Source organism: Myotis yumanensis, unplaced genomic scaffold (genome assembly GCF_028538775.1).
Source record: "Myotis yumanensis isolate MYYU_CA2020_CCGP unplaced genomic scaffold, mMyoYum1.0.hap1 SCAF_2, whole genome shotgun sequence".
Taxonomy (NCBI): domain Eukaryota; kingdom Metazoa; phylum Chordata; class Mammalia; order Chiroptera; family Vespertilionidae; genus Myotis; species Myotis yumanensis.
Window position 1 is genome coordinate 80,931,164 of NW_027223753.1, and position 24,304 is coordinate 80,955,467.

The following is a 24,304-nucleotide window of genomic DNA, read 5'->3' on the forward strand; positions in this document are numbered from 1 at the left end:
TCAGGAGAGCTGTCGGTGTTCCTGGTGAAAGATGATGGTGCCTTGGACTAGGGTGATGGTAGTGAAGATGGAGAAAGGGGGGCAGGTTCCAGTATTCAGCATTACTTTAGAAATAGAATTAACTGGATTTGATGTGTTAATATGAAGAAAAGGAGAGGAACCAGGGGGAGATTTCAGGTGGCTAAACTTGAACAACTTTGTGGATGGTGGTGCTATGTACCAAAATGGGAAAGACTGGGGGATGCATAGGTGAGGAGGTGAGTATGCAAATTTTCAATTTTGGGTATGTTTGGTTTGAGATGCCTATTGGATACAACTGATATAAGAAGGAGGGGCGGAAGGACAGGGCTGCAGATGGAGATTTGGGCATCATCCGTGCCTTGAGATAATTTATAGCATGGTGATGGATAGAAGAATCCAGGCAGAGAGCACAGGTGGAGATGAGAGGGAAGCTGGAGATGTCACCTTGGGAGCAGCTGTTGAAACAGGAATGGAGACAAAGGAGGAGTGGAAGTATGGTGTCCTTGCAGTCAAGAGAAGAATGTGTCTTAAGAATGGGGCAAGGAACTGCCGCTTTATGAATGAAGAAACTGAGGCTCAGAACTGTTAACCATCGCATCCAAGATCAACACCAGTGGAGTCAGACCTTTGACCCAGAGTCTGTGAAACGATTTGCTACAGGGAGGTGTACGCTTTGCAAGAATTTATTCAACGCTCCTCCAAACCGTAAAAACCAACATTGCACTCAAAAGAGCCCCTGACTTAAGGCTTCCTTTCTCGATACCACTTCCAGTTTAGAGAAAAACGGGAAAGCCTGGGTTGGTCGGGAGAACGCGTCCTAGCCTCCCGCTTTCCTGGCGGGAGGGAAGGACCGCCCCTTTTCCGCAGCCCAGCCCGGCGCGGCCCACTGCGGCTGCGCGGCCGGCGCGGGGCGGGGCCAGAGCGGCGAGCCGGGCCGAAACGCGGAAGGGGCTTCGGCGGGGCCGAGGGCCGGCCGGGGGCGGGGCGGGCTGCGCGGGAGCGGGCGCGGGGGTGACAGGTGCGCGGGGCGAGGGCAGCAGCGGCGGCCTGAGACCTGAGAGGAGGAGACGCGGCGGCGGCGGCGATGCTGGAGACCTTGCGGGAGCGGCTGCTGAGCGTGCAGCAGGATTTCACCTCCGGGTGGGTATTCGGTGGGGACGACAAGGGAGCCGGGGGCCTGGGCCGGCCCGAGGGGCGGGTCTCCGCCCGGGACGCCGCCCTCCTCCCCTCCCGCACCCCAGTCCAGTCCTGTCCCGCGCCTCCCATCCCCGCTCCGCGGAGGAAAGTAACGAACTTTCCGGCTCGGCCCGGCGGCACAAAGTAACTTGGGTCCCAACGGGCTGCTCGGACTCGCGCTCCGGGGGCCGGGTGGTCTGGGGATCCGCGGGCCCCCTCCCGGCGTCCGCGGGCCGGAGGAGGCGGTCATGTGAGAGGGCGCGCTTGGGACTGGTCCCGCGCCCACTCGGCGCTTGGGACTCGGCCGGGACACCGGCCGGCCGGCCTCGGTGCTGAGACCCCACCTGGCGGGGGACCGCCGCCCCTCCCCAGGTCCCCAGGTCGCCGGCGGGCCCCGCAGCTTTCCCTGGCCCAGCGCGCTGCGTCCGGTTTCAGTTCGCGCCGTAGCAACTGGCGAGGTTTGCTGCCTCTTCCCCTTTTACTTTCCCTCCCTTTGCCCGGGTTTTAGCAAAGACATTCTTGGGCAAGAGAAACAACAGAACTGCAGCAACACTGTTCATGCCTTCTGGTTAAGAGCAGCAGCCAGGCGCTTCCCACACTTTGCTTAGAATCACCTGGACACGTTTAACCATCCTGACGCCTGGGTCGCAGCTCATGCCAATTAAATGAGCCGGGAGTGGAATTTTAAATACCCCCAGGGGATTCCAGTGTGTGGCAAAGTCTGGGAATCACAGGTTCTCATCTCTGTCACTTAAGCATATCTCTGCAAATCACTCAATTGCCACAGTTTCCAGGATGCGCTACACCTGGGATAAAGGATTGTTGTGAGGATTAATGGACTAACATGTAAAACGTATGTCACTACTGTTACTACTCCGTCACTATCGTTATTAGTGCTTAATTCATTTTAATTTTTCCATTGCTTTAGAAAGGTTGTCACCTTTATGAAGGATCTGTCACCTGTAGCTCACAAATCCTTTGGAAAATGCTCTGAATAACGAGGGCATCTTGAAAATGCTGTTTTAAATTTCTGACGAGAAAGATGTTAGCTAAAGTTTTATCTTATTAGACAAAAATGTTTAATATGTTGTTTGCCTTTTGTGTGCTTAGTAGCAACCTGGCAAATAGTTGAGCACTTACCACCTATAAAGCCTTTTTGGTATTTTTGGTGTTCTTATAATATTTATTACAGATGCTGTAGGAGTCATTCATTGATGGTGTGCTTGTATATTTGCATCCTCCTCCTCCCCCTTTAAATTTAAATAGTAACTTCTTTTCAGAGTGTAAATTATTGAGAATTTTTGGTGTGATGCTGGAATGCTCTACTTGTAACATGAGCATGGTACACACCTGTTATCGTGACTTCAAGGAATCCCTTGATGGAATAACAGTCTTCTGATAGTTGCTGTAACTCTCCTGGTGGTGTGGTTACCTCAGAACCCATTTATACACCTGACCTTTGCTTAAGAAAGTTAAAACTTACCTAGGAGTATGGACTCTGGACCATAATCACCCTGGGGGAGCTGAGTAACCTGACTTTAGGGAGAGACTTGTGGGGATCTGATTAGAACCTCATGGAAACTGGCTTCTTGAAAGATGCCATAGAGCGGGACCAGTTTGGGATTAGACAGCCTGAGAGGCCTTTCATTCCATTTAGGCCCTTTGTTGGCTTTCTCCTTATACAGGTCACTCTCAGCTGACAAACTACTGGACTGCCAGTGTGTGCCCGTTACCTGGCAGAGAAATAACTCATCTCCACGTGATAGCTCTCTTCCAGGTGACTGGAAACTCTAAACTCTGATGTTCACTTTTGTCAGGTCCTCCAATTCCTGTGCAGTTCTTGCCAAGAAAAACCCCACTTACTTTATTTTAGTAAACTCTTACATATTTAGCTTGAGATTATCTTATTTTACACAACTGAATATTTTGCCTTGCTGAGAAAAGATGTAATTAAACACAGCACATGTGTATATTGCATGAAGGCACTGAGGGATTCAAAGATGAAAGTGACATGGCTCTCTCACTTCCCCAGTTTTCAAATTGGACCTGGCATTCCTTTAGACCACTTGGTGTTAATGCCCACAGAAGCCAGAGCAGCTCAGATAATTGGCAACTAACTTCAAGGGTTCACGTTGCCCCAGGGAATCCATCAGTACAATTGGAAGGCTTTTTCCGAGCTGCTTCAGTGTGGTCTCACAGTCATCGAGAGCAGCATCCTCATCTCAGTGCTCATTTTCAATTTCTGGAAATTTATGTAACTGGAGCTTAAATGTAGGAAAATTAACTTTTATTTTTTGAGTAAAATAAGATTCTTTATTTTCACATATTTGATGAATGCCATGAATTTCTACCTTCCATTTAAACTTAGAAAGAATGAAACTAAAGATCATCAGTTAAGGGCAGTGTAGAGAATGTTGGTGGCCTGCGGGAGACAATAGGTTGTCCATGGATTGTGGGCTTTCTGGTAAATTTTTATTCATAATATGTCAAAATTGAGACAAACCTAGTGTTATGTCCCTCTCTGATGTAAGTGGGTGGCTAGGTGGCCTAAAAGGATTGAGGGGATTGGTTCTAGACCTCACTCTTCCCTTCACTTGAGTCCTGTTTGGATTTAACTCACTCAGAACTCAGAGTCTTTTGGAGAGTTCATATAGAATATCTGCTTTTTCGGGAATGGCTTGAGCTCTGAGGGAAACTTAGATATAATGAAGTGCACACTTTACACCACCCTGGTCTTCTTTTTTCTTCAGTATTAAACTTTTTATTTTAATTATTCAGAATAAATTTGATTAAAAGTTTGCAATTAACAGTTAAATATTTAGAAACAACTAAATGAACTAAATTAATGTTTTTCTTTATTAGTTGTGCAAACACTATGAATATTTAAAAGTATTGGTTGATGCTAGAATAATATCAGTTGGCTAATAAATATAAAAGATGAATGACCAGGATCTTAAACAGAGTATACTTAGCTGTGGGTAATCTTCCCCCCACACAAAATCTCCCTGGACAGTAATGAGTTCATCCACTGATTGGCAGATGGGCTGTTCATTTCTTTTTTTAAATATATTTTTATTGATTTCAGAGAGAAAGGGAGAGGGAGAGAAAGATAGAAACATCAGTGATGAGAGAGAATTATTGATTGGCTGCCTCCTGCATGCCCCACACTGGGCATTGAGCCTGCAACCTGGGCATGTGCCCTGACTGGCAATGGAACCGTGACCTCCTGGTTCATAGGTCGACGCTCAATCACTGAGCCATGCCAGCCAGGTTGTCCATTTCTTGACACCCTGGCCAACAACCCTAAAAAAGGTTAGCTTTCCACCACACCAAGAAAGACCCTAAAGAACACAAGTGCTCGCTCCCAGTTTGGAATCCACTCTGGGGAATAAGGTAAACAGGCCTGACTCAGCTGGGCCAGCCTGGCCCTAGTCCCTCCAGCAGTGTCCACACTGAGCATTGCATCACTTGTAGACGGTGGTCATTGGCTAATCTGCAGAACGGTTCTGAAGCTGCATGAAATAGACACGAGGATGCTCACATTTGGGACATGGCTCTGCTGTAGAGTCAATGTTCTCCCAGGCAGCTGCTCCACCAAGCATATCATCAACTTCTTTCAGCTTTGGATACTTCCTATTTGTTACCTTGTTGGTGGTGGTGTGCACAGAGGGGCAGGTGTTGCAGGCAAAATGGTGGCAGCGCTCTCCCTCCTCCTCTGCAAGACAGCAGACTCCGAGACCTCAGGGTCCTGCAGTCCACTCTGGTCTTTGAGTTTACCTTTGGAGTGGTTATGACCAAAGACCTCAGGATTGACATATTCAGGCATGAAAAACCCTTCAGGGAACTGAAAATCAGATTTACTTAATGGTTTACAGCTGCCTGTAACCAGCAGGCATTTCCTGTTTGTAATGCTCTAAGTTCTGTGCATAGGGATAGAAAATGTGTTACTACTTGTCCACCAACACCGTGGTGTTTGCCCCTCAAAGCCACCTCTGCCCAGTATACTCATTCTTTCTTTTCCCTTCCTATAGTATCAAAACCTGCTCAAAAGAGAGGATCTATTCATCTCAGTGTGTTTAAATGATGAGGTTTTGCCTGAAATGTTACCTTTTCCAGGACTATTCACCTTTTTAATAAGCAGAAAGTATCTTAATACTCACCGTCATCTAATAGATGCTTACTGATTTGCTACCATGTGCCAGACACTAGGGTAGGCTCTCAAACTGCACTTTTCCATGGAAACATTTTCCATTTATTTTTTTAAAAATGATTTAAGAGGTCACATGCTCAGTTTTGCATAGCCTTTACTAAGCAGTGCCTACACACACACACACACACACACACACACACATCCTATATAATAAAGAGCTAATATGCTAATTAGACCAGACAGCAGAATGACTGTCCAGATGACTTTCTGGTCGAAGCCAGGGCTGCGAGGGCCAGCTGAGGCTGCGAGGGGCTGTGAAGGATGAGCCCCTTGCATGAATTTCGTGCATCAGGCCCTAACTGGTTTGGCTCAGTGGATAGAGTATCAGGGTCCCTGGTTCAATTCTGGTCAAGGGCACATGCTGGGTTGTGGGTTTGATTCCCAGTAGGGGGCATGCAGGAGGCAGCCGATCAATGGTTATCTCTCATCATTGATGTTTCTATCTCCCTCTCCCCTCCTCTCTGAAATCAATAAAAATAAATAAAATCCTATATAATAAAAGCCTAATATGTAAATAGACCGAACAGCAGAATGACCAGTGGAACGACCGGTCACTATGATGCACACTGACCACCAGGGGGCAGACGCTCAATGCAGGAGCTGCCCACAGGCTCTAGGCCAGCCAAGGCAGGTGCCAGTGGGGGCCCCCCGATTGCCCTGCTGGTTGCCCCACAGATTGGCCCTGATCACTGGCCAGGCCTAGGGACCCTACCCGTGCAGGAATTTCGTGCATGAGGCTTCTAGTAAAATAAGATTAAAAAATAAATTTTTTTGTGGAAGGGAGCACAGCATGAGCCTTATCTGCATTTCTGGAAGGATAATTTGGGAGGCAGTGTGATAGGAGGACTAGATGTGGGGAACAGGAAGGTTATTTATGAGGCTATCGTTATGAGCCAGGTGAGAGAAGGTAAAAAGCAGTGCTGGTAGAAATTTAAAGGAAGGAATGAACATGACAGGCTCTGATCAGATTTGTAAATAGTGAGATGTAGTAAGTGAAAAAGGTTAAGAAATTGAGGATGTTAATTTTGGAATATCTTAAATAAATGATGTCATTTACCAACATAAAAGAGTGTAAGAATAGTTTTAAGAGAGAAGGGGCAATTGACAGTGAATTTGTTTTGAGGTAACTTAACAGCTTGACATCCAAAAGTCAGTTGGATATTTAAGAAACTCAGGAGAGAGGTCAGAACTCAAAAAATGTATTTGGGATTAATTAGGGTGTAGACTAAATTCTCTCCCTTTCCTGAGTCTGTGTAGCTTTTGTGTGAATCTCTCAGGGCTTAGAGCTTATGAGGTAATATGTACATTTAAGTGTGATTGATGCTTTTGTGTTTCTCTGACTTGTTAAAAAAAACACAACTGAACATTAATGGAAAATATAGTAGATTGAATTTGTATTCAGAAATAGAATTTAAAGTCAGAATAATAAAGACATGAACATGATTAAAGGAATTGAACCTAAATGGCAAAATATGCTAATAAATATATTTTGTGGTGTTTTACAGCAATCATCCTCATCTTTTATAATAGCTGATGAGGTTAGATGAGTAGAAAATTGAGGTGCAAAAAAGAGAATGCCACTGAGGTCACCCCATGCCATTGAATCAGCTAGAGAAAGCACATTTTCTGTTCACCAATCATTGTAGTGCTCAATGTGTCGTTCTGTTTAATCTACTTCTTTTTGAATTTTTGTTTAAGCAGTTTTGCTAATCACCTCCATTTCTTAGTAAGATGCCTCCATGTTAGTATTTTTTACAAAGCTTGAAGAAATAAATGTGCTGGTGTCAAATTAAGGTTAAGTCTTTGGAACAATCTAAAAATAAATATTGAAGCGCTATGATGAATTTGAGGTTTTAGTGCTTTGAACTCAAAGGAGTGCATTAGTTGCTTTTGGTAGAAAATAATTGTCAAGTGGCTCACTTAAGTCTGTATATTAATATGCTCACACAGCAGCACTTGTATCTTCCTAGGGTATATGGTATTAGGAAGGTTAGGAACAGTGGCGAAGCCTTTTATAGGAACTGGTGCATGGGGCGGGTGGGGGGGACCTCCACTTTATTTCACCTTGGCCCAATAATGTAATAGTTTCTTACCTTTCTTGATGGTGATGCTTTTTATTTGAATTGGCTCTGTAGTTTACAGAATGCTGGCTAAGTCATATTTGGAAGTTTATTTAATTCTTGTGGCAAATCATTATAATCAGTTTAATACTACTATTTTATGTTTGAGGGAACTGGAGTATTACACCTAGATTAGTATTTCCTTCTCAGCATGTCATGACATTGTGTTGTATTAAATTGACTTTATTCGTGGGTTGTTTCCAGCACAGGATTACTGTGAGAAACTTAAGTAGAGTTATCTCAAAATAAAAATAGTAAACTATTTCAGTTGAATTCTGGTTCTCAAATGTATTTCAGAAAGTAACTTTTTGCTTTTTCTGTTGCTTATTATATACTTTTCAACATAAATGAGAATCATTTTAACCTTTTAATTTTTTTTTCTCCTAAACTTTATTGTTTCCCACTTCCTTCTAGCTACTTTGTTTTCTCAGTTTCTATTCTGAATTTTGGCACATTGATGGTTTATATGGAACAGGTTTTATGAGAAAAGATGAATAATCTAAAAAGCTTTGTAGTGCTCAATGTGTCATTCTGTTTAATCTACTTCTTTTTGAATTTTTGTTTAAGCAGTTTTGCTAATCACCTCCATTTCTTAGTAAGATGCCTCCATGTTAGTATTTTTTACAAAGCTTGAAGAAATAAATGTGCTGGTGTCAAATTAAGGTTAAGTCTTTGGAACAATATGAACCCTATATGTTCATTGGATAGATTCGATAATTATCAACTATTGCCACATTTGCTTTGTCTCTCTCCTTATTTGTAAAGTAAATCTCGAACTTGTCTGTTATATCTCTCATGCATCAGTTATAATAAAGAGCTAATATGCAAATGGTCATCACACCCTCACACCATAAGGGCTCAGACACTCAACACTGGGGAGAGAGGAATGGGGACCAGCCAGGCACAAATGAGCTCATGAGAGAGTAATGGGAATCAGCTAGGCAGTGGCTCAGGAGAGAGACAAGCCGCCTGCCCCACGGTTTCCACAGTTCCAGGTGTGAGTGGCTGCACCTGCACCTATGACCCGGCCTGGGAGAGGGACAAGCCACTTGCCCCACAGACTCCATGGTCCTGGGCACAAGCGGCTGCACCTGCACTTGCGGTCCAGCCTGGGAAAGGGACAAGCCACCCGCCTCACAGTCCTGGGAGCCAACGGCTGTGCCTGTACCTGCAGCCCAGGAGAGGGACAAGCTGCACACCCCTCGGTCCCAGGCGCCTGAGGCTGCAGCTGGCCCGAGCAAAGTCGGCCCAGGTCCTGGATGCTCCAGGGGCAGAGTCGCTGATGGTGGGAGCTTGGGGTCCCCTGCCCAGGCCTAATGCTTTGGCCACAGGCATTAGGCCAGAGGGAGGGAAGCCCAGGTCCTGGGTGCCTGCAACTGGCCAGAGGAGGGAATCCTGGGTCCTCGGTGCGGGGCAAGGCAGAGGCGGTTAGGAGCAATCAGGCTGGTAAAGGGAGCAGTTAAGGGCGATCAGGCCGGTAGGGGAGCAGTTAGGGGTGATCAGGCAGGCAGGCAGAGGTATTAGGGGTGATCAGGCAGGCAGGCGAATGGTTAGGAGCCAGTGGTCCCAGATTGCGAGAGGCAGTTGGACCTCCCCCGAGGGGTCCTGGATTGGAGAGGGTGCAGGCCGGGCTGAGGGACCCCCCTGCCTTGCACGAATTTTGTGCACTGGGCCTCTAGTATTATATAAATGCAATGCCAGTATCATACCTAACAAAATGAACACTAATTCTTTGATACTATCAATTGTACAGTCCATAATCTGATTTCCTGGCTTTTAGAAATGCCTTTTTACAGTTGATTTGTTCAAATCCAGATCAGATAAGCTCCACACATTACATTTGGTTGAAGACCATTTCTTAAAGCAGATGGTTGTTAAGGAGCCACATGGAGAAACTCTCATTGATCCCTTCAACAATTTTATTTTCAACTCCCTGTAACATCTCCTCTTTCTCTGTTATTCCCAACTAATCTTTTTTTCTTTATTTGAGGGAAGGTAGTGGGGAAATCCCAAAGTTGATATATTACAAATGAGACATTAAGTTTAGTTTATTTTTAAAGTGATCTTGATTGAATCCTAACATTACATAGTAATTCAAAGTTCTGCACTTTTAAAGATATTTGAAGTATTAACATGACTGGGATTAATGGTTAACATTATGCAATAAATTGACTAACCAATAATGCAAGATAAGCATTTTATAAAAGTACAAGTGAAGAAAAGCTGTGACATTCAATACGAATTACTTTTGTTACCAGCAAGGGAACCTGGCCCTTGTGGGTCTGGCTGGGGCCAGCCAGTAGTGTGTGTGTTCTTGACTTCATGCAGGAAAAATTTCGTAACATGAGTCAAGGTAACTATGAGGGAATGTTATTAAAAATGGGGACAGTAAAACAAGAAAGGGCTTAGCAACAGGAGAGCCTAGGCCAGGGGTGGGCAAACTTTTTGACTCAAGGGCCACAATGGGTTCTTAAACTGGACCGGAGGGCCGGAACAAAAGCATGGATGGAGTGTTTGTGTGAACTAATATAAATTCAAAGTAAACATCTACACTAATAAAAGAGAAACATGGTAATTAGCGTACGACCGCTACCCTTTTCATTGGCTAATTAGCGAGATATGCAAATTAATCACCAGCCAAGATGGCGGTTAACTGCCAACAAAGATGGCAGTTAATTTGCATATGTAGGCACAATGCAGGGAGGCAAAAGGGAAAGCATGGAAGAAGCCCCCTGGCACTGACAGTGATTGGAAACCCAGGGGGGAGCTAAGAGCCATGATCAGAGAATCCTGCGCCTCTGCCGCACTGGCCAGTGATAGCGGGAAGTAGGGGTGGAGCCAGTGATGGGAGCTGGGCAGGAGCGGAGCCCACAATCGGGGGGCGGCTGCAGCAGGGGCAGAGCCCAGGATCGGGGGTGGCTGCAGCAGGGCAGGGGCGGTGCCAGCAATCACGGGGCTGCTGCAGCTGGGAGGGTTCCCTGCCCAGGCCTAATGCCTCGGACAGAGGCATTAGGCCTGGGCAGGGGCAGTGCCAGCGATCATGGGGACCAGGGGCAGAGTCGCTGATGGTGGGAGCTTGGGGTCCCCTGCCCAGGCCTAATGCTTTGGCCACAGGCGTTAGGCCTGGGAAGGGGTGGAGCAGGAGGTCCCTTGGAGAGCTGTGGGTCCCCTGCCCAGGCCTAATGCCTGGGTGAGAGGCATTAGGGCGGAGCCGTCAATCGCAGGGAACAGGGGCCGAGTTGGCGATAGTGGGGTGCTGGTGGTCCCTTGCCCAGGCCTAATGCCTTGGCCAGAGGTGTTAGGCCTGAGCATGGGCAGAGCCAGCGATCGTGAGCAGGGGCAGCGTGGGCGATCGTAGGGAGCTGGGGGTCCCCTGCCCACCCTGATCAGGGACACTCTTCAGGGCAAACCAGCTGGCTCCCACCCGTGCACCAGGCTTCTATCCTATATGATAAAAGGGTAATGTGCACATGCAATTTTTTTTTCCAAATACATTTTATTGATTTTTTACAGAGAGGAAGAGAGAGGGATAGAGAGTTAGAAACATCGATGAGAGCGAAACTTCGATCAGCTGCCTCCTGCACACCCCTACTGGGGATGTGTAGGCAACCAGAGTACATGCCCTTGATGGGAATCGAACCTGGGACCCTTCAGTCCGCAGGCCGATGCTCTATCCACTGAGCCAAACCCGTTAGGGCGGTAATGTGCAAATTGACTCTAACAGCAGAACGACTGGTAATGACTGGACACTATGACACACACTGACCACCAGGGGGCAGATGCTCAATGCAGGAGCTGCCCCCTGGCAGTCAGTGCACTCCCACAGGCGGAGCTCTGCTCAGCCACAAGCCAGGCTGACAGCATCACAGCAGCGATGGTGGGAGCCTCTCCTGCCTCCTCAGCAGCTCTGTGGATGTTCAACTGCAGCTTAGACCCGCTGGCAAGTGGACATCCCCCAAGGGATGTATCACTACCAGCTTAGGCACAATCCCCCGGGGAGCAGGCCTAAAACAGCAGGTGGACATCCCCCGAGGGGTCCCAGACCGCGAGAGGGCACAGGCTGGGCTGAGGGACCCCCAAGTGCACAAAGTTTTGTGCACCGGGCCTCTAGTCTACACTAATAAAAGAGAAACATGCTAATTAGCATATAACCGCTACCCTTCCCATTGGCTAATCAGCATATCCTTATGCAAATTAACTGTCAGCCAAGATGGCGGCCAGCAGCCATGCACTGAAGTGAGCAGGGAGGCTTGCTTGCTCCAGTGACTGCGGACTCCAATGTTCCCCGCCTCACTTGCCAGCCTCTCAGCTGCAACTCTAAACAACTATGTACTGTTGCAAATAAGCTAAACAAAACCCCAGAAACCGGCTTTCATTCAGCCAGGCTTCAGCCAGCCAGACCGCAACATTGTATCGATGTTTTCAGCAGCGAGGCCTCAGAGCTAAAGCTGGCCCAGAATAAAAAAAGAAAAAAAGAAAAAAAGGAGCAGTTGGGAGCTTCAGTCACCCGCTTCCGGATAACAGCCCTCAGCCCCTCACCCAGACTGGCCAGGCACCCCAGTAGGGACGCCCCCCCTGATCCAGGACACCCTTCAGGGCAAACCAGCCAGCCCCTACCCATGCACCAGGCCTCTATCCTATGTAGTAAAAGGGTAATATGCCTCCCGGCACCGGGATCAGCGGAGCAGCAAGGCTCCTGGTACCGGGATCAGTGTGACAGGGGGCAGCGCCCAAACCCCCTGATCAGCCCTGCTCTGTGCCTGATAGGGGGGAGCTCCCCAATCCCCTGATCACCCTGTGGCTCTGTGTGTGACAGGGGGCGGGGCCACAACCTCTCTATCCGCTCTCCTCTGTTCGTGACAGGGGAAGGCGCCCCAACCCCCTGGTCAGCCCTGCTCTGTGCCTGATAAGGGGGACCTCCCCAATCTCCTGATTGCCCCGCGGCTCTGTTTGTGACAGGGGGGAGCTCCCTAAACCCCTGATAGCCCTGCAGTTCTGTGTGTGACAGGGTGTGGGGCCACAACCTCCCTATCCACCCTGCTCTGTTCGTGACAGGGGAAGGCGCCCCAACCCCCTGATCAGCCCTGTTTTGTGCCTGATAGGGGGGAGCTCCCCAATCCCCTGATCGCCCTGCGGCTCTGTGTTTGACAGGGTGCGGCGCACTAACCCCCTGATCGGACCTGCTCTGTGTGTGACAGGGTGTAGCACCCCCCCCCCCCCCCCCACGGGCCCTGCTCTGTGTGTGACAGGGTAGAGCCATAACCTCTCCATCGGCCCTGCCCTGAGTGTGACAGTGGCGGCGCCCCAAACCCCTGATCGGCCCTGCTCTGTGGGTGATAGAGGGTGGCGCCCCAACCCCCCTCTACGGGCCTTGCTCTGTGTGTGACAGGGTAGAGCCATAACCTCCCCATTGGCCCTGCCCTGAGTGTGACAGGGTGCAGCACCCCAACCCCCTGATCCTCCCTGCTCTGTGTGTGACAGGGGGCTGTGCCCCAGCTCCCCTATCAGCCCTACTCTGTGAGTGACAGGGGGGAGCTCCTCAACCCCCTGATCGACCCTGCTCTGTGCGTGACAGGTGGGAGCTCCTCAACCCCCCTGATCGACCCTCCTCTGTGTGTGACAGGGTACGGAGCCCCAACCCCCCTGATGGGCCCTGCTCTGTGAGTGACAGGGGGAACCCCCCCGTACCCCCTTATCGGCCCTTCTCTGTGAGTGACAGGGGCCAGCGCCCCAACCCCCTGATGGGCCCTGCTCTGTGCATGACAGGGGGTGGCGCCACAACCTCCCCATTGACCCTGCCTTGAGTGTGACAGGGGGCGGTGCCCCAACCCCCCAATCGGCCCTACCCTGAGCGTGACTGAGGGTGGCATTGCAACCTCCCGATCCGCCCTGCTCTGTGCATGACGGGGCGCCGCCCCAACTCCCCAATCGGCCCTGCTCTGAGCCTGACCAGGGGCTGCACCTATGGATTGGGCCTGTCCTCTGCCACCCAGGAGCAGGCCTAAGCCAGCAGGTCGTTATCTCCTGAGGGGTCCCAGACTGCGAGAGGGCACAGGCCAGGCTGGGGGGGACTCGCCCCGCCCCCCCCCCCCCCCCCCCCCGCCCGCCGAGTGCACAAATTTTTGTGCACCAGGCCTCTAGTCATTACATAAAAGGGTACGGTCTTTTTTTTTTTTTTTTTTTTTTTTAGTTTTATTCATTTCAAATGGGCCGTAGTTTGCCCACGGCTGGCCTAGGCTAAGCCACTCTAGTTCTCTGGGAAGTCAGAGAAAAGTGGGCCTTGGAATCAGGTTCAGGGCTTAGCCTGGGACAAGGGGCCGCTGCCCATTGCTCCCGATTGCAAGCTTTATGGGGTCCTTTAGGGTTTAGGAGACCCATTCCTGTGGGGGAAGAAGAGAAAAGGAATGGCAATGGCAATGGCTGCTCCCCAGAGGGAGTGCTCAAGCTGGGTCCTTTGTCCTGAGGGTTTATCTCTTTCTCACAGGCAGGAATCTTAGGGGAAGTCTCTCGGGAGGGTTTCAGCAGAATATTAATTAGTTTTCTAGGTGTGCTTCTCCACCGATTGGTCAGTTTCAGAGCAGGGGGTCCTCAATCATTGCAGTTGGTACTGGTATCACCCACCTGGTTCTGCCGCTTTCCTGGGTCCGGAGCTGAAATGCAACTGAGGCCTAGATGTTATCTCTAGAGAGGTGACTTTCTGTATCTGTTGTGAATTGCTCTGTCAGTTTGTTTCGCTATCTTGTCTCAGTTTCCCTATTCTACTTGTCTGGTTTACTGACCAGTCTCACGTTGATTAATAATACCATGTCCAGTTTAAATTCAGTGATTTGAGTTTACCAAAAGTAAAACAAATAGCAATGGCAATGATGATTATTTCTCATTTATTTGTGCAGTATTTCACACTTGTGTTTTGTTCTATTCTCTCTTTTATCATAGTTATAAGTATATGGATAGATAGAGATATTTTATTTTGTACTGCTAAAGTAACCAGTCTACTTAACCTTTTCCTAGTAGTCTTATGTTTTACCTAACAGACTTGCACTACTTATTTTTTAAATTAAAGTATACTTGGTGTACAATATTTTAGTTTCAGGTGTATAACATAGTGATTTGACATTTATATCTTAAGATGTGCTCCCCACACTAAGTCTAGTAATCATCTGTCTAGTAACCAACTGTGTAAAGTTATCACACTATTATTATTACTGACTAGATTCCCCTTCACTTTTTCACCCATCCCTTATTCCCTCTGGTAAGCACCTTGTCTTTCTCCGTCTGACTTATTTCTGAAAGATTAGAAATAAATATTTGAAATACCAACCTAGATATTTGTGAGGTCACGTAAGAGTGGTCCAAAGAGGATCTTAGCAGTTCTCTTTCAATATCCTTCTAACAGCTAACCATTGGAATTTTCCTGAATCACTAAAAGTAATACAAAAATACTTTGGCGTGCAATGACTGATTAGGATAATTCTCCCAAGGATGTCACAACTAAGTGTCTTTCCCACACTTTGGAGTGGAAATGGTAGAGCATAGCAATCAAAATGACTTTACCTAGTTGTTGCTTAACCTACTTTAACCCAGATTGACAAGTTTCCAAAGTGAACTTGGTTGGAAGTGTTTGTTTCTGTATGACAGGTTAGACTCTTTAAATACAACTTCCTAGCCCTAGCTGGTTTGGATCACTGGATAGAAGGTTGGCCTGTGGACTGAAGGGTCCGGGTTTGATTCCAATCAAGGTCACATGCCTGGGTTGCAGGCTTGATCCCCAGTAGGGGGTGTGTAAGAGGCAGCAGATGAATGATTCTCATCATTGATGTTTCTACCTCTCCCTCTCCCACTCTGAGATCAATAAAAAAAATTTTTAAATAAAGGAATAAAAAGAAATAAATACAACTTCCTGGACTCATCTGGAGAGATATATACAAATTAGTTTGTAGTAAAGAGATTATTGAGTCTTTTTAACATTGTAGATAAATCAATCTCATTGATATTTTAATTTTTTGAAAAAGAACATAGAATAATATAAATATCTTTGTATGAAATTGGCATTCCAATTCGTTAAAGTTGTTTGATCAGAAGTTTCTGTCTGATGTTTAGCGAGGCATTATTGACAAAAAAAGGTGGGATCCTGTGTCAGGGTTTGCATGTACAGTTGTGCAGGTTATACACTGCACAGCCCAGGGTTGGGGCATTTGTACATGAGTCAGCTTGTATATTAGGACAGTTTCTGGCAGGTGGCAGTAAAGTATCTTGAGGAAGGAGCATTATTTCTATTTTTACAAAGGCTGTGTAAAGGCATGCAGTGGTACCGTGGCCTATGTTTCAGACTCTATTTAGAAATGAATATTTGTTGAAGTACGGTAATCAAGAAGAGCATGAATGGCCTAGCTATCATGGTTCAATGGTTAAGCATCGACATATGAAACAGAAGGTCATGGTTCGATTCCCGACCAAGGCTTGATCCCCAGTGTGGTAATTGCACAAGGCAGCCGATCGATGATTCTCTCTCATCATTGATGTTTCTATCTCTCCCTCTCCCTTCCTCCCTGAAATCAATAAAAAAAATATTTTTTAAAAAGAGCATGTATAGCAATGCTATCTCGTATGAGATTATATCATAATTTAGCATTTGCTTTTTGGCAACCTCAATAACATAGTACAGAGTCCACAGCCAAAAAAAAAAAAAAAGGTAACAGTGGGCCAGTGAAGTGAAATAAATTATACAAAGTTTATGAACTTTATATTTTATATATAGAAAAGCCTATTTCACTTTATATATCTATCTCTGGCCCAATATCTGTTTTCCAGTCCAATAATTAAAAAAAACAAGTAGAAAGGTGAGAAGCTGTATAACTATATAACTTAGTAGCTCACAGGTGAGAAGCTGTATAACTATATAACTTAGTAGCTCACAGAAGCAGTAAGATGGCCAGTGGTGGAGATGGAAAAACTTAAATTTAGAAAAAATAGACACAGGATCCCAAACAAACTAAAAAACTAGTGTGGATTGGTATGAAGCTAGTAAATGAAGAGGCAACCCTAGCTTGGAAACATGAGGAGAGTACTGTTTTGCCACAAAATGTGGTCAGTGGTAGTCATAGTAATGACCAGGAGTTTATCAGAAAACGTTAAATAGAATATACCATACCCTCTTTAATGCAAGAGTTTTGTAATATATTTTAGAAAGCTTTATTTAAAATCTAGAGGCCCGGTGCACGCTGGGGTCCCTCGGCGTGGCCTGCGGGGATCAGGCCAGAACCGGCAGTCCAACGCCGCCTGCTGCTCCTGCCTGCCACTCCTGCTCATCCCAGCCCCACTGCGCCTGCCACCACCGCCACTTGGTAGGCTCACTGCTGCTCCACTGAGGTCCCCAAGCACCTGTCCTAGGGTGATACTGGCACGCCCATGACCTAGAAGCGGCCACAGGCTCACTCCCAGTTAGTCCCAATGCCGGTCCCGATTCAGTCCGGTCCAGATGGGGGAGGAGCGCACAAAGGGAGTGTCTGCAGGAGAGGCTAACACTGCGGTAGCTGCGCTCACTAGCTGTGAGCCCTGTGTCTGGTGCCCATTGGTCAGCTGAGCAGCGCTCCTGCTGTGGGAGCGCACTGACCACCAGGGGGTAGCTCCTGCATTGAGCGTCTGCCCCCTGGTGGTCAGTGCACATCATAGCAACTGGTTGAATGGTCAAACGGTCAAACGATTGCTTAGGCTTATCTATAATAATAAAAAGCGTAATATGCTAATTAGACCAGACAGCCAAACGACCTTCCGGATGAAGCCGTGGTGGCGGGGGCCGAGGCAGAGGAGGTTAGGGGCAATCAGGCAGGCAGGCGAGCAGTTAGGGGTGATCAGGCAGGCAGGCAGAGTGGTTAGGGGCAATCAGGCAGGCAGGCAGGTGAGCGGTTAGGAGCCAGTGGTCCCGGATTGGGAGAGGGATGTTAAACTGGCAGTTGGACACTCCCCGAAGGGTCCCAGATTCCAAGAGGGTGTAGGCTGGGCTGAGGGAACCCCCGCCCCCATGCACAAATTTTGTGCACTGGGCCTCTAGTATAGACAGTCCTCGGGTTATGTCGGACTTGACTTACGTCGTTTCGTGGTTACGTCGCCATCTCCCATTTATTTATATATAAAAAAAGTTCCATCATTTTGACGTATGTATAAATGTGCTTTATGTTTTTTATTATTTATTTACCACAAGTAAAGGTCAGGAATTGTTATTTTTCTTTTAAATTTTTTTTACTGTTTCACTTCATTACTGCTGTGTATGTGCTCCATGTGAGTGATGTAGGTGCTTACAGAGGTGGGTTCTGACTTATGGTGAAAATCGCATTATGTTGTGCCTTAGGAACGGATCTCTGACATAACCTGAGGACCTACTGTATATATAGATTTATCTTTATGGTTGAAAGTATTGTTGAAAGCATTTCCCTATGGAACCCCTCCACCCTGCACATGACACCCCACTCCTTACCACACTATTATCTGTGTCTGGGAGTTATGCATACATGTATATAAGTTTTTTGGTTAATCTCTCCCCACCCACCTTCCCACCCACCCCCAAATTTCACCAAATGTTAGTACTTAAAGAGATTTGAAGGTTTATTAAATAAAATGTGCTGCTTAGTTCTCTTTGTTAAACCTACCAAGTTCACGTAAGTTGACCTCTTTTTCTAATGATGCCAGGTAAATGAGGTTTCTCTAGTTCGATCACACATAGGAGTTGTTTCTAAAAAGAGTATTTGGAACAAGGAAACATAAAAATGTTTGCTACAAATTTTCTATTTGTAGTTTCTCACATATAGTAAAGACTATATGTTTGGACTATATACCACATATAATATTTACTACAGATTTTTCATATGTGATATATAATACATAGTAAACACTATGTTTTTACGAATATTTTTTCTTGCTAAAATAATTGGCTTCTCTGATCCAAAATATGAACAACTGTGAAACTTACCATTGAAAAATTTTCTTGAGTTCTAAGAATATTTTATATTTGTTTAATTATAGGTTGAAGACTTTAAGTGACAAGTCAAGAGAAGCTAAAGTAAAAAGCAAACCAAGGTAAGCTTGTACTAAGATTTGATTTACTGTAACCTAAATTTCATCCAACTTTTGGTTATAGTCACAATGGTATAATTACTTTAATGGGTTTTATATCTATTAAGTGCATCTGACTACATAACAACTTATTGATTCTTTTTAAATTTTGTAACACTGGAAAATTTTTTGATAAAATTGTAAAATGACTGAAAAAATGGTTAAGTGTAATTGTTTTATTCTGACAATCAATGGCTATTTTTTATTAATCATTTTATTTGCATACTAAGAGCAAATTAAAAGTCCTACATTATTAAGAAGCAAATTAATAATGGAACAGTAACTGGCAAGCAAGCATCTTTAGCTCTGTTAACACTGGTGTCACTTTTTAATAAAGTAAAGCACATGGCCAAATGTCACTCCCAACCTAGAGATGATGAGCTTTAAAAAAATTCTTATTTTGCACTACATTAAAGTGTTTATTATTATGTGCTGAAACTAATTTACTAGTATAGGGCCAAGTGATTGTTGATAATATATAACAGTGTATTAACTTTGAAATAAAGCAATATATTTCTCTAAAAGTTTAGGTAAGTTGTCATTAGTGATTTTAAAATATTTCATGTTACAATTGACAATGTTAAAATTCTTATATGTAACTTTATTTTTAATTGGCTTAAATCAGAAACAGTTTTAATAAAATAAGTGTTTCTTTTGGCAGAACTGTTTCATATTTGCCAAAGTACTCTGCTGGATTGGAATTACTTAGCAGGTAAGTGTTTTCATTTAAATAAGAAGATTGTACTTCTGACTATTTTATTGTCTAAAATATTTTATAATTTTGTAGATAAAAACTTTAATAATAATGAAATTTTATTTGAACACTAGAGGCCCAGTGCACGAAATTCGTGCACAAGGGTTCCCCTCAGCCCACCCTGCACCCTCTCCAATCTGGGACCCCCCGGCCCCCGGGATTGGGCCTAACCCAGCAGTTGGACATCCCTCTCACAATCTGGGACCGCTGGCTCCTAACTGCTCACCTGCCTGCCTGCCTGATCACCCTTAACTGCCCCCCTGCCAGCCTGGTCACCCCCAACTGCCCCCCTCTGCCACCCTGGTCACCCCTAACTGCCCCCCTCTGCTGGCCTGGTCGTCCCCAACTTCCCCCCAACCCCCGCTGGCCTGGTTGCCCCCAACTGCCCCCCACCCCCGCCGGCCTGGTCGCCCTGCGCAGCCTGCTGTTCAGTCATTTGGTCGTCCCTCACCAACCCCACTGCCAGCCTTGTTGTCCCATGCAGCCTGCTGTTCGATTGTCCGTCCAGTTGTTTCAGTTGTGACAACCCCTGGCTTTTTATATATTAGGATCGTGATTGGGAATTATTTACTTATTCCTTTCTCAGAGGGGCTTTTACTTTTCACTGGTTAATACAAAGGCAGTTAAGACTTTGAGCAGATTGATCAAATTATATTTACTAGTCAATATTTTATGTGTATTTATATGCTTATGGTTTCTGTCACAAGAAAGTTGATACTGAATTTGAGTCTTCAATCATTTTCTTACTTTGATTTTTACTTTTATATTATTTCTTCATGGTTTTATAGATATGATTTTCTTAGCTATGACATCAAAAGCATAAGTAACAAAAGAAAAAATAGAAAAATTGGACTTAAGAAAAATTAAAAACTTCACTTCAAAGAACACGATCAAGAAAGGCAAAGAAATAACAATCTACAGAATGGGAGAAAATATTTGCAAATCATATACCTGATGAAGGACTTGTATTTAGAGTATATAAGTAAATTTTATAGCTCAAAAATAGAAAGACAACCCAATGAAGAAATAGCCAAAGGATCTAAATAGACATGTCCCTAAAGAAGATATACAGATGGCCAATAAGCACACAAAAAGGTGCTCAACATCATTAGTCATCAAGAAAATGCAAATCAAAATCACAATGAAATAATATTTCACACCCACTATAATAAGAAAGACAGATAAGAACAAGTATTGTTGAGGATGTGGAAAAGTTAGAAACTATTTGTATTGCTGGTGGGAATGTGAAATGGTGCAGCTACTGCGGAAAACAGTTTGGTAGTTTCTCAAAAAGTTAAACGTAAATTTACCATGTGACCCAGCAATTTCACACCAAGAGAACTAAAAACATATGTCAACATAAAAAAATTGTACACAAATGTGCAGAGCAGTATTATTCATAAAGCAGTATTATTTATGATAGCCAAAAAATAGAAGCAGTACAAATATTCATCACCTGAATAGATAAACAAAATGTGGCATATTCATACAATAGAATATTATTTAATCACAATAAGGACTGTGGATGAAACTTAAAAATATATTAAGTTAAAAAAACCAATACAAAAGCCCACATATTGTATGAAATGTCCAGAAGAGATGAATCCATAGAGACAGAAAAAAACATGTGATTGCCGAGGTTTAGTGGAGAGAGGGGAATGAAATGACTGCAAATGTGTACATTTTCTGGGGGGATGAAAATTTTCTGGAATTAGATAGTGGTGATAGTTGCCCAACTTTGTGAATATACTAAAAACTACTGAATCATACATTTTAAGAGGGTGAATTATTTCAATAAAACTGTTAAATATGGTTTTATATGTTGTATGTTGTTATATGTAGTTCTGTAGTTAAAAATGTGTCATCTGACAGATATGTGGTTAAGTTGTGTGCAGTAGAAAGTATGGTTTTTCCTTTCCTTATCTGCATTTATCATATATATATATAATTGTTTAAAGTATTACATATGTCTCCTTTTTCCCCAATTGACCCCCCTTACTTCCGCCCCCCCAGGACAAGCCCCCAGCGCCCCAGTGTCCCTGTCCATTGGTTATGCTAATATACATGCATACAAGACCTTTGGTTGATCTCTTACCCCCCTCTCTCCCTGCCTTCTCTCTGAGGTGGACAGTCAGTTCAGTGTTTCTTTGTCACTGGATCTATTTTTGTTCATCAGTTTATGTTGTTCATTATATAACACAAATGACCTCTCCAGGTCCATTCATGCTGTTGCAAATGGTAAAAGTTTCTTCTTTTTTACAGCAGCGTAGTATTCCATTGTGTAGATGTACTACAGTTTTTTAATCCACTCATCTGCTTATGGGCACTTAAGCTGTTTCCAAATCTTAGCTATTATAAATTGTGCTGCTATGGACATAGGGATGCATATGTCCTTTCTGACTGGTGTTTCTGATTTCTTGGGATATATTCCCAGAAGTGGGATTACTGGATCAAATGGGAGTTCCATTTTTAATTTTTTGAGGAAACTCCATACTGTTTTCCATAGTGGCTGCACCAGTCTGCATTCCCAATAGTAGTGCAGGAGGATTCCTTTTTCTCCACGTCCTCTCCAGCACTTGTCATTTGTTGATTTGTTGATGATAGCCATTCTGACAAGTGTGAGATGGGACCTCATTGTTGTTTTGATTTGCATCTCTTGGATGATTAGTGACTTTGAGCATGTTTTCATATGTCTCTTGGCCTTCTGTATGTCCTTTTTCGAAAAGTGTCTATTTAGGTCCTTTGCCCATTTTTTTTATTGGATTGTTTATCTTCTTTTTGTTAAGTTGTATGAGTTCCCTGTAATTTTGGAGATTAAACCCTTATCTGAGATAGCATTGGCAAATATGTTCTCCCATGCAGTGGGCTTTCTTATTGTTTTGTTGATGGTTTCTTTTGCTCTGCAGAAGCTTTTTATTTTGATGTAGTCCCATTTGTTTAGTTTCTCCTTAGATTCCATTGCCCTAGGACCTGTATCTGTAAAGATATTGCTACAACATATGCCTGATATTTTGCTGCCTATCGAGTCTTCTAAGATTTTTATGGTTTCCCGTCTTACATTTAAGTCCTTTAACTATTTTGAGTTTGTTTTTGTGTATGGTGTAAGTTGGTGATCTAGTTTCATTTTTTTGCATGTATCTGACCAATTTTCCCAGCACCATTTATTGAAGAGACTGTCTGGACTCCATTGTATGTTCTTGCTTCCTTTGTCAAATATTAATTGAGCAAAATGGCTTGGGTCAGTTTCTGGGTTCTCTGTTCTGTTCCATTGGTCTATATGTCTGTTCTTGTGCCAGTACCAGGCAGTTTTGAGAACCGTGGCTTTGTAATATAGCTTGATATCTGGTACTGTGATCCCTCCAACTTTCTTCTTTCTCAGGATTGCTGTGGCTATACGAGGTCTTTTTTTTATTCCAGATGAATTTTTGGAGAGTTTGTTCTAGGTCTGTGAAATATGCCGTTGGTATTTTAATGGGGATTGCATTGAATTTATAAATTGCTTTGGATAGTATGGACATTTTAATGATTCTACCAGTCCATGAACACGGTATGTTCTTCCATTTGCTTATGTCTTCCTCTATCTTTTTTTTTTTTCAATGTCCTGTAGTTGTCTGAGTACAGGTCTTTTACCTCCTTAGTTAAGTTTATTCCTAGATATCTTAATTTTTTTTGGTACAGTGGTAAATGGGATTGTTTTTTCAGTTTCTCTTTCTGTGAGTTCATTATTGGTGTATAATTCTTACCTGCATTTATAATGACACAGTCATCTACACCTACATTTTGCTTTATCTTTTTTCATTTGTTTGTTTGTTTGTTAATCCTCACCTGAGGATATTTTTCCATTGATTTTCAGGGAGAGAGGAACAGAGAGGGAAAGAAAGAGAGAAACACATTGATTGGTTGCCTCCTGCATGGCCTCAACTGACCAGGGCCTGGGCCAGGGAGGAGCCTACAACCAAGGTACCTGCCCTTGACAGGAATCAAACCTGGGACCTTTTGGTCCACAGGCTGACCTCTATCCATTGAGCAAAACTGGCTAGGACTCTTTTCTCATTTTTACTGGGTTTCTTTTTATGGTTGCTAAATCTAGAGATTTTCCTTTTCTTCTCTGAAATGAAAGTGCTCAATTTGATATTAATTTCCTGCTTGGTTTTGTTGAGTGAAGAACATATGTGAACCTGAAAGAAAGTATAGTAAAATCTAGTCAGAGGTATACTGTTTACTATTTATATTTTATCTTTATTTTTTAAATTTAGTGATTTAGTTGAAAGAACTTTATTGAAATATTTATTTTGGAGGTTTAGACTTTTGTGTGTGGTAGTTTTTTTTAGGGTGGAGTACATTTTCGGACTTAATATGAAAAATTTACAATCATAGGAAGATGTCTATAATGTGTCATTCATTGCACTGAAAGTCTTTTCTCTTTAGAACTAATACTTAAGTAGAGGAAAAGCCATTTTTAAATAGCAGATATATAAATAAGTTTTTAAATTTCTAAAAATTTGTGATAAAATACATATAACATAAAATTTTTCTTAACCATTTTTAAAATATATATTTTTATTGATTTCAGAAAGGAAGGGAGAGGGAGAGAGGGATAGAAACTTCAGTGGTAAGAGAGAATCATGGATTGGCTGCCTCCTGCATACCCCCTACTGGGGATCAAGCCTACAACCCGGGCATGTGTCCTGACTGGGAATCAAACCCTGACCTCCTGGTTCATAGGTTGACGCTCAACCACTGAGCTACACCATCCAGGCTTAACCATTTTTAAGTGTACAGTTCACTAGTGTTAAGTACATTCACACTGTTGTGCATCCAGTCCCCAAAACTTTTCATCCTGCAAAACTGAAAATCTACCTATTAAACAATAACTCCTCAATTGTCTCCTTCCCGTTGCCTCTGATAGTTGTC

General features: G+C 44.3%; 1 protein-coding gene across 1 annotated transcript in view; it reads left to right on the top strand.

The window, feature by feature from the left end:
• Positions 1 to 1,026: 1,026 nt before the first annotated feature.
• The window catches only part of DTNBP1 (dystrobrevin binding protein 1), a 163,804-nt gene continuing 140,526 nt past the window's right edge, over positions 1,027 to 24,304 (top strand). Inside the window, exons 1-3 of the mRNA XM_070405700.1 lie at positions 1,027 to 1,161; positions 18,547 to 18,600; positions 19,298 to 19,348. Of these exons, the coding sequence (XP_070261801.1) occupies positions 1,106 to 1,161; positions 18,547 to 18,600; positions 19,298 to 19,348 (161 nt within the window). The 5' untranslated portion in view covers positions 1,027 to 1,105. The remainder of the gene's footprint in view (positions 1,162 to 18,546; positions 18,601 to 19,297; positions 19,349 to 24,304) is intronic.